Source organism: Parasteatoda tepidariorum, chromosome 9 (assembly GCF_043381705.1).
Source record: "Parasteatoda tepidariorum isolate YZ-2023 chromosome 9, CAS_Ptep_4.0, whole genome shotgun sequence".
In the NCBI taxonomy this organism is placed as follows: domain Eukaryota; kingdom Metazoa; phylum Arthropoda; class Arachnida; order Araneae; family Theridiidae; genus Parasteatoda; species Parasteatoda tepidariorum.
In genome coordinates, this window is record NC_092212.1 from 28,733,448 (window position 1) to 28,746,199 (window position 12,752).

General features: G+C 34.4%; 1 protein-coding gene across 3 annotated transcripts in view; it reads right to left on the minus strand.

Annotated features, from left to right (window-relative positions):
- LOC107447237 (leucine-rich repeat protein soc-2 homolog) overlaps positions 1–12,752 on the minus strand; it is a 101,550-nt gene that overhangs the window by 22,186 nt on the left and 66,612 nt on the right. For 2 of the 3 annotated variants that reach the window (XM_071184953.1, XM_071184951.1), the window contains exons 2-6: positions 9,480–9,608; positions 7,580–7,708; positions 6,579–6,647; positions 3,993–4,208; positions 1,223–1,318 (exon numbers count right to left, since the gene is read on the minus strand). In XM_071184953.1, the coding sequence (XP_071041054.1) occupies positions 1,223–1,318; positions 3,993–4,208; positions 6,579–6,647; positions 7,580–7,708; positions 9,480–9,506 (537 nt within the window). In that variant the 5' untranslated portion in view covers positions 9,507–9,608. The remainder of the gene's footprint in view (positions 1–1,222; positions 1,319–3,992; positions 4,209–6,578; positions 6,648–7,579; positions 7,709–9,479; positions 9,609–12,752) is intronic. The other variant, XM_071184952.1, reaches the window with a different exon arrangement.

Here is a 12,752-nt window from a genome sequence, read left to right on the forward strand (position 1 = left end):
TGAACATCAGATTCCTACAGTTGAACATTCAAGAAAAATTTAAAAACTTTTAGAAAAACATCAAAGAATCAAAATATTTAAATTAAATACTATCGACTAAAAACTTTGTAAATTAAATATCTGTGTTACAACTGACCATGGACGAAATTGACGTAAAATTAAAGTCGTTAAAATGTACGATAATCTCATAAGAACGATTCACTCAGAGCTCAATGTTACTGACATTCCTCAAATCACGTTTGAATTCGAATCCCACTATTCTTCACACCTATAAGCCATCTTTGTAAATTGTAACAAGCACATAAGGCTGCCTCTTTATGTGTAATAATAAGTAAATTAGTCGAGTGGATAGAGCACTCGCCTTCCGATAAGAAGACCTGGGCTCGAATGATACGAAATCCGCACCTGGCTCGCTCCGACCACAGTGCTGAAGAAAAACATCCTCAGTGGAAGAAGCATTATGGGTTAGAGTCCTCTTGCCTTCAGACTAACCGTGGGAGGTTTTCGTCTTTTTTCTTTCCATGTAAAGCAAAAGCGGGTTATTTCCATCAAAAATACATCCACGAAGGCAAATTTCTCCCAATACTTGATCCAAAAGTTCTCTTGCCTTCTGGATAGTGTTCAAATTTACTAGGCTACGGAGTGAAGCATTGGTATTCGTAAATTATATTCTGAGTTACAAACATCTTATATTTAATCATGTGAAATTGTTTCTTTTTATTAACTTAGCACCCCTACTGAAGATTGGACATCAATATCTCTTCCGATTGATATGTTTATTTTCTTTGTGACGTTTGTTTGTATTTAGTTCATTTCTAAGTAACGCTGTTTTCTGGATTTCATATTTAATATTCTACCTATTTGTTAAAACTCTAATTTGAAAATTTTGAACATGTTTGCTTATATGATTGAACTGTTGCGCGCACTTTGAACTTTCGGAGTGTCCCCTTGCGGGGGTGGGGTTAAGCTAGTTATTGGTATTCGTTAACTCAAAATAGGTCACATGGGTAAATTTAATCACGGATTGAATAATTCTCTCAGTAACTGGTAAATTTCAAAACAACTTCGTCACCAATTTTTAAATTTAACCTCCTGTGCTTGGGGCCGATTTCGGCTCTTGTGCCATTCAGCTAAAAAACTTTACAATAAATCTGAAGGATCTTATAAGAAAAATATTAGCCTCAAACAGAGGAATAAAGTTCAATTATGAAATATTTCTTACCTGCAAAAAAGCAATTTCTTCTCCAACTATTCTTATTCTATTAAACCTCAGATATAGAGTCGTCAGTGAGGTCAACTCGTAAACGACTTCTGGAATCTGTAAATAGAACATTAAAAAAATTCCCTATTAACGTGCATTTCAGATAAAAGCTTAAATTCAAAACAATCAGGCCAAAGCATCTGAAATCTTATCAAAGATTATTGGGAACGTCGAAATTCTTATGAAATTAATAATGAGAAGAGAGAACGATACAAATGAAAAAATTTGATGATACTCTTTTTCTGAAAATAAAAAGATCCTCCGCGATATTGCCCTGTTCACTGAGTGTGTTTATATAAAAGTTATTTTAACAATGCCTCTATGAAAATAGTGGTTTTATATTTGCCCTTAACACTTTCCGAGACAACAAATTTCGGTTGAAAATTTTAGGCAGACTAGACATTTGGCAAGTGCGACCTCAGAAAGTACATTCTAATTGAAATGATGTATCAAAATTCTTTGTTGTTCCGGCCAGGTGGTCGAGTGGTTAGCGTGTCTGACTGCGGAGCTGATGGTCACGAGTTCGAATCCTGCTCAGGGCATGGACGTTTCTTTCTCTCTCTGTGCGCTCTATGTCCTTTCTCCTTTGTGTGTGTGTGAATGTAACCCGCTCTATAAACGGGTTTGTGGTTGTGTGACGTGGGCGACGCTGCTCCACCGCAGTGGCTTCGCCACAGGTGCCCACTGGGTATCGAGAAGACAGTAGCAGTTAAAAAAAAATTATTTGTTGCTTAAAGAATAGTGGTGGCTATTCCTTAACACGTTCACGCCGGGGTGACCCACCGGTGGGTGGTGGGTCACGCTAGATTGTCTCATCGGGCGGCGCACCGGAGTAAAAACAAATACAATACAACGTAACAAATACATTTCATTTTTTAGTGTCTCTTTTTCCGGGAATAATAAAAATCCGTAACTACCAATTGTTTTTAACGGATGCAATTTTTATATTGAATTGCTTCTTCGCCGTGATTAGTTTCCTTACAATGAATTGTTATTGTTGAGAATAGATTAACTCCTCCGAAATATTATCTAGAAATTGATATAGTTGAATATTAAAATAGTTCTTCTACCAGTATTTTCTCTTTTCCGTCCCGTTTTCAGGAGCAACACCTGGCGTCAACGTGTTAAACAACTGTTTTATATTTACATTTAATTAGTTTTACATTTCTAGTGTTGTCAGATGGGCAACTCTGCACCGGAAAGGGTTAACTAGCGGCAATTATAAAAGTCGCGCTTGAACTTGTTAGGCTTCTAGTTTATTCACAAAAGTTTCTGTTCGTTACAGTTTCACAAGACGGTAACTTAAATCGAAATAAGAAAAAAAATTGGAGTGATACCATTTCAGCTTTCGGAAGTAGTAACATACCAAAACTTATAATGTTATAATATAACTTACATAAAAATGGAGAACAAATTTCTTGTTGCATTTATACAAGTACTTGTTCTTACCTAATTGGGGTGTGGAGCTTTCAAATTTATAATTAGCTTTGTTCCGAAAGCTGCAGATTTTTTTCAAAGTAGTATTTTTAGTTTAGTTTATTTATTATCGGAATGTGCAAATTTGTTTAGAACGTATAGGTTTATATGCATAGATATACACTTGTTTGCTCTTTTAAAAATAACATTTAAGACAAAAAAAGCATATAACCTTAACGTATCACATCATAAAGTGAAATGTATTATCACCTTTATTCTACCACTCCCTACGTAGCACATTAGTAGGGATACTTAGTACTCACTGGAGTGATTTTTGAAAAATCCTGGTTAGGAAAATATTATAAAATAGCAGAAAAGTGAAGCTCGTAGAGAAAGGTCTATTGCAGATTTGAAATCAGTGACGAATAAGATCCGTTCAACAAACAGTGGCCAATGGTTTAACGATCATGATTTTGAATGAGATAGACCTAAGCGGTTGAAAAAAAATACTTTTGAATTTCTTTAAATTATATGAAATCGTTCTGACGAGCCGCGATGGCAAAGGGGATAGAGCGTTCGCCTTCCAATGAGGCAAACCAGGTTCGAATACCACTCGATACGAATTCCGCATCCGGCTTGCACCGACCACAGTGATGACGTGAAATATCCTCAGTGGTAGACAGACCATGGGTTAGAGTCCCCTTGCCGTCAGGCTAACTGTGGGAGGTTCTCCTGGACTTCCTCTCCATGTAACGCAAATGCAGGTTAACTCCATCAAAAGGTCCTCCACGAAGGCAAATTTTCTCCCAATACAGGAATTCCCTTGTCTCCTGGATTGGATTCAAAATTACAAGGCTACGGAGTTGAACATTAGCAGTCGTAAACCCATAAAATTGGGTCGGCTGTTAAACGACGGTTATAAAATAAAATAAAATAAAATATTTCTGATTGGCCAGGATAGCCTGGTTGGTAGGGCACTAGGCCCATGTCCAAGAGTTCGTGGGTTCGATCCCAGCCGGTCGAAGACTCCCCGTGTAGTAAATGGTGACTGATGCACGTTAAATCTGTCGAGTCGCAAAGTCCTCCATGTTCCCATAACAAATCAATACTTCTAGGGGTACTGATCCAGGAGTTTCTTTGTCTTCTGGATTGACTCAAAATTACAAGGCTAGGGAGGTGAACATTAGTAGTCGTAAATCTAAAAAATGGGGTCGGCTGTTCAATGACGGTTATAAAATTAAAATTGATTCTGACCCGTTATTTATCGATTGTATGTGATACATGACATGCAATTAAAAAGAGATGAGAAACTTACTTCGTTTAATTTGTTATGCCTGAGGTCTAGTACTTTGAGACATCGAAGGTTTGAAAGAGAGTTGGGTAGACTAGTTAGAGAGTTCTCACTCAGAGCAAGAGTTTTCAAATTGACTAGACAACCTATTTCTGTCGGAAGGGTCGACAGCTTGTTTCCATAGAGATACAACTCTTGCAAGTGCGTCAATTCTCTCACCAATACTGGCAGTTGTGTAATCTGCGAAAAGAAGTGACAATTACATTTTACACTACATCCGCACTGAAGATATACAAGGAATTATTTCTTTGTACATTTTTAGAAGCCGCAAAGTGAAAAATTATAAAGTATGGTTGTTAAGGCAAATTTATGAAAATATTTCTATACTGTATGTAAACAATCTTTCTTTTAGCATCAGGCTGCCAAGTGGCCGAGCGGTTAACGTGTCTGACAGCGAATACAATAGCTGAGGCTTCGAACCCCGCTCAGGGCATAAATGTTTCTCTCTGTGTGATGTCCTCTGTTGTGTGTGAATGTGGCCCACCCTATGAACGGGTATGTGTGGCGTGGGTAATGTTCCAAGGGCGAAGAACGATAAATTCAATGCCTGCCGTAAAAATAAAAATAACATTAAGCTTCAAATGTTGCGGAAGGATTTTACTTGGCAGAAATCGTGTCATTTTTATCCAGGCAGAATTTGGACAGACCAAAATGAACGTAGGAATTTAACTTCTTATTAACTTTTAATGGCTTGAACACCAGCAATTTGAAATGCTTCTAAAGAAAAAAATTTTTCTTTTTTATTTCTAGTGGCGCTGTGAAAGAAAATCGACTCTTAACTTCCTACGTTCATAGTTGTCTATGCAAATTTCGTATGGGTAAAAAAACATCATTTCGAAAAGCTTCAAGGAGGATCTTTCATCCTTGCCCATTTTTACCCCGTTAAATGTTCCACAACATTTGCAGGTTAAAATTATGATTGCTTGCAAAGAGTTAGTATAAAAGTGTTTCCATGTCCCCTGTAGTGGCAAATTTATGAATACGATCCAAAAAAAAGTATATTGGAGTGAATAGTTTTCTTATTTTAACTCTCAAATGGTTGATAATATATGCAGGAATGCCAACTGCTCCGCTTACAGCAAAATTTTTAATAAACTGGTACCGAATTAAGTAGTAAAACTCGTGTAATGAGGATAAATACGCTTACTCTTTATAAATGCCACAACGAGATAACTGTCTATGCCTATGTGAGGTAGTTATCTAAGTTTCGTCCCGGTCAGGGGCCCTAACTCAGTCATCTGAGTGGAGAAATATTAAGAATAGCCGAAGCTCATATCAATGGAATAATAATAAAGATGGGCAATGCAAGATTAAAATAAACATTTAGAAAAGAATATGTACAAGAATATGTACAAGAGAGATAACTGCAATTTGATATGGCACTTTGAATTTTTGATATGTAGTGGTAGAAAAAATTACTTAAGCTGAAAAATACTGAACTAAAAATAACTTTCGTAACCACTAGAAAATATTTTCTTACAAAGGGGAGTTGGTTTCGTACGGAGGGAGTTGGCATTTGTATATATGCAGGGCCGGAGCAAAGCATTCGCAACCTCGTCAAATGCTGTAAAATCGTAAATTTGGAGAATAAATTTGTTTTTGCAAAAGTATTGATGAATGATTTTTTTCCACTGGAAAGAAAAATATATATTTATCTCGGTCCTCAAAATTACGCCAAAATGAGTTTTCTAAACAAATCAGTATTTTTTATTCGATAACAATAATTTTCGGTGGATGCACCGCATAACCAATCAGAATTGGGACAAAATAATATAAGCCTGAAACAANAAGTGATTTTATAATTATTTTTGTCAAAAAGGTGTCACTTCGATTAAATCTAATGTCAAAAATGAAACCAAGCACAAAATTAAATAATAGTTAATAACAGTTAAAAAACGATGACATTATTAATAATAATAATAAATTAATAATAATAAATAAATAATAATAAATTAATAATTATAATAATAATAAATAATAATAATTAATAATAAATTAATAATTATAATAATAATAAATAATAATAAATTAATAATTATAATAATAAATAATAATAATTAATAATAAATTAATAATTAAAATTGCTAGCATTAATAACAAATTAGTGCTAATAATTTTAATTCCTTAGCGTGGTCCCTATATATGCTTCAATGATGTAAAAAGTGCCTTAATTAAAAAATGTGGTAGCAAAAATTGCTTTATAGCCATTAGATGTTTCTTTCTTGTATCTACCATTTCAGCTTTTAAAATAAACTGCGTTTTAACTTCTTATTCAAATATTGTAAAAAGAGGAATCAAAACATTTTAGAAGTTGGCATTGAATGCAACAAGTGTACATAAAAAATAACGTTTTACTTATAAAATTTGATTTATTAAATGAATTAAGATTTTTTTAACAGCATTTAATTTATAACTTTATGATTAAATTGCTTGTTTTAATATTTCTGATATTTTATTTCGGCAAATAAAGGAGAAAATCTATATTAAAAATTACCTGAAATTGCTTTACATAAAAATTGTTCAAAAACATGATTAACAAAACTAACTTACATTTGCTTTACTAAGATCTAATCTTTCAGCACCTTCTTCCTTACATTTTAGGATTTCTCTTGGAATGTCCTGAAAAAATAAAGAGGCGCAATTTTGAACAAATTATTCCCAAGAAAGAATATATTTTTATAAAAGAAAGAAAAAAATGATAATCAACAATGAATGAGATGTTCATGAAACACGCCTTTTCATTTATCTAAAAATTGTATCGTTGTTATTGTTACAAATCTCTGATTATCTAGCTTCATCTTTGGTAGCTAAAATGTAGGAAGGGAAGGCTATGTCGGCAGAAGCAGAATAACAGTGGCATTCTGAGAAAAACTTTTGACCCGGTCGAAAAGTGAGGCCACCTATATGACCACTCATGAAGCACGAGTAGACGTTTTGGTTCTGAGCTGGAAAGACTCACCTGGACATATTCCAAAATATCGTGAGTGGCTGAGAGTTCTCATACGATTGTTTAGTTCTATTTTAGTAAGTGATGAAATATTACTAGGTGTGAGATTCCACCACAACGCACAGATTCCTGAGCAGCAGACCTAGCCAAGAAGTCGGCCCTTTCCTTGCCCTCAATTCTTGACGTATGCAATTTAGGCAGAGGGGGTGCGATTGTTCTTGTTTTTCCAGTGGCGCTATCTATGGCCAAGAATTCGACTTCTGCCACACCCATACGTCATTCATACACATATTCATTCATCCACATATCGTAATTTTGACCTGAATCAGAGAACAAACGATCTCCAATTCAGTATCCCCAGAGGTATTGATTTGTTATGGGAACAAGGAGGACTTTGAGACTCGACAGATTTAACGCGCATTACTCCTCATTTACTACAAAGGAAATGTTTCGGCAGGCAGGGTTCGAGCCCACGTCCTCTTGGACATGGGGTCAGTGCCCTACTAACCAGGCTATCCCGGCAAACTCTTACATGTGATAGGATCTACTGAAAATCCATTGTACATAACTGGATCTTAATTAGGATTTGAGGAAATAAACTTACCAAATCAGCTTGAATGGATTTTTTCTTCACTGTAGGCTTTGCTGTCTTTGTACCCGGGGGATGTACTGTGACATGCTTGGGCCGTGAAGTTTCACCACCTCCTAAAGAGCCGGAGCTTAGTTTCTTCTCCTGAGAACAAAAACAATTTAAGTTAACACTGGAGTATTGCATGTACTTAATCTTATCTAATTTAGGTGTGGTAATTTCAAATGTGAAATTAGTTTCGTTCGGAATGCTACTTATTTTTTTTCAAAATGATATTTTTAGTTTAGTTTGTTTTTCTGTCTGAATGCACAAGTATTTAAGAACGTTTAGGTTTTTGAATTATATACATATATGTGTAATACAAAATGTGGTTTTTGTATTTTGTATATATATGAGATCCATCAGATACTTCTGCTCACGAAAAAATACGCCACATTGTACAAAGATACAAAAGGTGACTTTTTAAAAAGAAAAAGAAATTAAGGCATTTTCCACTAAGTCAGGGCTCGAAAAAACTCAGAAATTTTACCCGTCCCCGAGGACGGTTTGTCCAACAATGTACCCGTCCTCCTTTGAAACTAACCCGTCGCTTCTAAATAAATAAAAATATAATTTTCTCTTATTTATTACAAACATTTATATAAATTGCACAATGAATTAGTAGTTACTAGGATTACATTATACAGTAATAAAAGAAATACTAGGTTACTAATAGTAAAACCTAGTATTTCTATTATGAAATAATTTATTTCTTTGATGAAATAATTTAAATAACAAAGGTTAAGTTATCTGTCAATTATCATGTCAATTTATCCGATGGTACTGCGTTTTTTAAATGAATCAAATATGACGTTTGCCAGTTCCACAATCAAGCCAATGATTTACAGAGGTTTCTGCACAGAAATCTGAAAGAGGTTTTCCATTTAGGTAGATGTTCATAAATGCGTTTAACGCTTCTTGTTTAAGACCAGTAAGTAATGTGTTTTTTTTATAAGTTCATTGCTGAAAAGCCCCTTTCAACCGCTGCAGTACTACCAGACAGAGAAAACATCAATTCCACCATGCGCAGTATGTTGCTGTATTTCGAGATTAGAGGGTCATTTTAGAAGAGAGGCGCTAGACTCTTGTAAGATAACAAAAATTGAAAATGTATCACGAACATTAACGGGAAAATGGCCGTCCGCGCGGACGCTGGATTCGAGAAATTTGTTGTCCGAGGGGAATTTTTGACCGCCGAGGACGGGCGGATTTTTGAGCCCTGCACTAAATGTATACATCAGATGTATGTATCACTTAGTTCTGTCGATGACTTTCGTTGCAAGTAGAAATATGAATGCTCATATTCTCTTGCGCCATATAATATGCTCTGTCTCTTTAAGCTGGAATATTACCATTGAGTTAAAGGTAAATACCCTATATATACCACTTTCTTTTATAAAAGAACCTTTTTCATTACTGTAAAATGAGGCGCGTGCTTAAACGGACAGAAGATTCCGGTAGATCTAATGTATATTACGATAGCATTTCAGCAAATTTGTTAACTAAAGCAAGAAGACATATTTTGTTATATTTATTTGAAAAAATTATCAGGATGATAGTCAGCTGCTTTTACACGATAGCTGACTGCTGTCTACTACGCGGAAAAAAAGACCCTTTTTTTAAAAAATTTATTCCTGGTATTTTTAACTAAGACGTTTGACTAGTAGACTAATTACGAGGCAGATTTTGTCTTTTTCTTCTTTGAAAGCGTTATGATATTTTAAGTCAATAAACATTGTCAACCTTTGTCAAAATTTAAATCACGTCTAATTTCAAAAAAATGAAATGAAAACAATTTTTTTTTCTCTAAAATCAGAGCATCCGGAATTTAGATCAAACGATTAAAATCTGCCATTTAAATCGCGATTTTACTTACAGTGGAAGAAGGCGTCCTCTCTCTCATTTCAATATCCACCGATGGAGGGTGCTCGTGTCGGTCGTTGTTATCCCCAGTAGCACCACCTCTACCGCAACACTCCACGTGGCAACACGAGGTGTGTTCCTTCTGAAACAAATAACATTCCTATAATTCTAACACAATTTCACATAATCGGTAAACAGTAAAAAAGAAGGAAAAAAACTTTACCATGCATAGGGGAGTTGCCTAAATCGATCCACTTTTTACGTTTAAATTTTTATTTGCCACAAATCACTGGCAATTCGCGATCGCAAACCCTCGAATACGGGATTTGTGTCTTCCCCCTTCCCTCTCCTCCTTTGCTCAGATATATGAGAATGAGTTACGATCTTTGCCCCTTCCATAATATTTTTTACATTTAGATTGCCAAAAATATGTTTCAAAATTTTCCACGATCCTTTCATATTTTTTTTCTTATTTTATAACCGTCTCTGAACAACCGACCCAATTTTGGGTTTACGACTACTTGTGTTCAACTCCGTAGCCTTGTAATTTTGAACCAATCCAGAAGACAAGGAAACTCCTGGATCAGTACCCCCAGAGGTATTGATTTGGTGTCGGAACATGGAGGACTTTGCGACTCGACAGATTTAACGTGCATCAGTCACCATTTACTACACCTCAGTCTTCGGCCAGAGGGGATCGAACCCACGACCTCTTGAACATGGGCCGAGTGCCCTACCAACCAGGCTATCCCAGCCGATCCTTTCATAATGTAATACACATGCTAATTATGAAAGCATGTCTAGTTGTCATAAGTAAAGAGTCCTGCTTTGCCACCTGTAGCTCATTTCGATCGCCAATCACGGGGGAAATATTTTAATAATTACGGTCATTCAGCTACTTATATTATTTTTTTGGTAATAAAATTTGTACAAGTACTTAAAAGGAATTATTTTCGCAAGATCAGTAAGTGGTACGATTTAGAAAACTGGTTGCCTATGTACCACCTAATCCCTTCAATCGTACCAACCTCAAAAATATTGAGTATTTTTGATTAAGTGAATAATTAGACCATGCGTAATTAGAAACAATTGTTTGTTAACATAATAAGAAATGTAATATTAAATTTTTGAACTATTACCAAGGATAATATAACAGTATCATAATCTATAAAGTCAATGGAACAATGACCTTATAGGTTTATGATACTGTGAGTCAATGGAACATGATGTTACGCGCTGCAAGAATTAAGCGTGACTTTCATGACTGCCACTTTTTGAGATCAGTAATCAATCTTCTTCTTCTTCTTAGGTTTTAGAAATCGGGAAAATGGTTCAATTAAAACATTCAACATAAGAAGTATTGGAACAGATCGGTCTATCAAATCGCATTTCCAACCAACAATTACTCTTTCACTTCTTGACTGAACAGAAGGCTCGTCTTTTCGACGTTCTTCAACATTTTTTACTTCTTAAGAATACGGAAAATAAATATCATCACAAGAATATTAAATCCCTTTAAATTTACTGAAATCGTTTCATTTCTTTACGATTGATTCAAGCATAAATTTAGGTTTCCTGCTGTCAAAAAGTAATTAAAGGTTCTTGCACCAGAATAGTTAAATCCTTTTAAAGTTGTTTTTCGAAGGCTTCGTCGCTATATGAAATGATACTTTTCCTAGAATAATATGCTATTTTCACATCTACTGTGAGTTTTTAACAGCTGAGAGGACAAGATTAGCCTCTCTATAAGCTTTGTGATGCTTAATTAAAATTGCTTAAACGGAAAATGGCGCGAAACGTCAATAAAAGACACATTTTTATGAAAATGAAAAGTGTTTGCGGTCTAATTTTTGAATATTTAAAAACTTACTCCAAAGCTGCATTACCTGGGCTTATAAATATTTGCAAGAGAAAACCGAGAATAATACAGTGATTTTGATAATTTTCATTTGGGTGGGTAATTGTCGCCTAATTGGTGATTTTTAAAATATTTTAATAACTCTTAAAATATTTAAATTTTTCATCCGTTCTAAAGCCCAGATAATTTTTCACTGCAAGATGATACATACCAATATATAATTTAAAATCCTCGTTTTGCTTGAAGTGCAAGCACTTAAACTATGGCTTATTGATTTTTCTTGGAGACAGAATTTCGAAAAACGATGTTAAACAGAGTTCTCTGTAGTAGTTTTATTATAAGCTTCACTCACGAGATAAGAAATTTGATATTTGGTGAAAGTTAGTCAAATAATAGGCTCTCAGACACTTTTCGTCAGTTTGGGAGCAATACAGTGTCAATAACTTCATAATCGACCAATTTAGTAGGTATGACCTATTTCTGGTATGATTTAGGCAACTACTTTAAACAAAATGTTATTTCTAGCCTCAAACAGTAGTTAGTCAACAAAGGAACAAGTAGAACGTAAATGAGTAAGTTGCTTAACAATCATATGGTAATCTCTACAATACTTTAATTCTGTAAAATCCTTACACAAGATGTTCAAAGGCTATATTCTAAACAAGTAAAACCGATTAACTTAAATAAAAATTTAACACAAGTACACAGCAACTTGACTCTTCTGCCACGTTAGAAAAAAGCTTCCTATTTTACCCGCTAGTGTTTTCTATACAATGCTTCTTTAGAAATCAGAGATGGTAGACTTCGATTTGGGAGCAGTACAATTTAGGCAACTTTCCACTAAGTGCTAAATCGTAAAGTAATTTTAATATAAAGTTTATGCAGCAACTTTCTATTAATAATTAAAAATTGATGGCCAATGAAAAAACAATTACAAAATAAAGTTTTCTCGAGCCATTTTTAATGATAACTGTTATGGCAGTTAAAACATTGTGATTCAAACAAATTTCATGAAAAATATCATAATTCTCCAAGAAACTTTTCAGTAAAAGGTACTGTTACTCTTTGTGTTTCTCATGCATCTTACAGATTTATATTTAACAGGGTTCCCACGGTCCTTGAGAATTTTAAAAAGTGGTAATAAAAATAAAAGAAATTTTGACATTTTTATTTCTGTGTAGCCACCACTAAAAATTGTTTTCTAAAAAATATATATATGCACAAAAATTTCAGCACTTTACGATAAAAAAGTTTATTAAAATAAAAAATTATATTGTAGCTCCACCCTAAATTTGCTACCACTTTTTAAATTTTTCAAGGACCGCGGGAACCCTGTTTAAGTGGTAGTAAATTTCCCTTTTTTTCAAGGTACCACTTTAAAGTTTAAATTTCAGACAACTTATTCTCCCAAAGATGTATTTCCAAAGC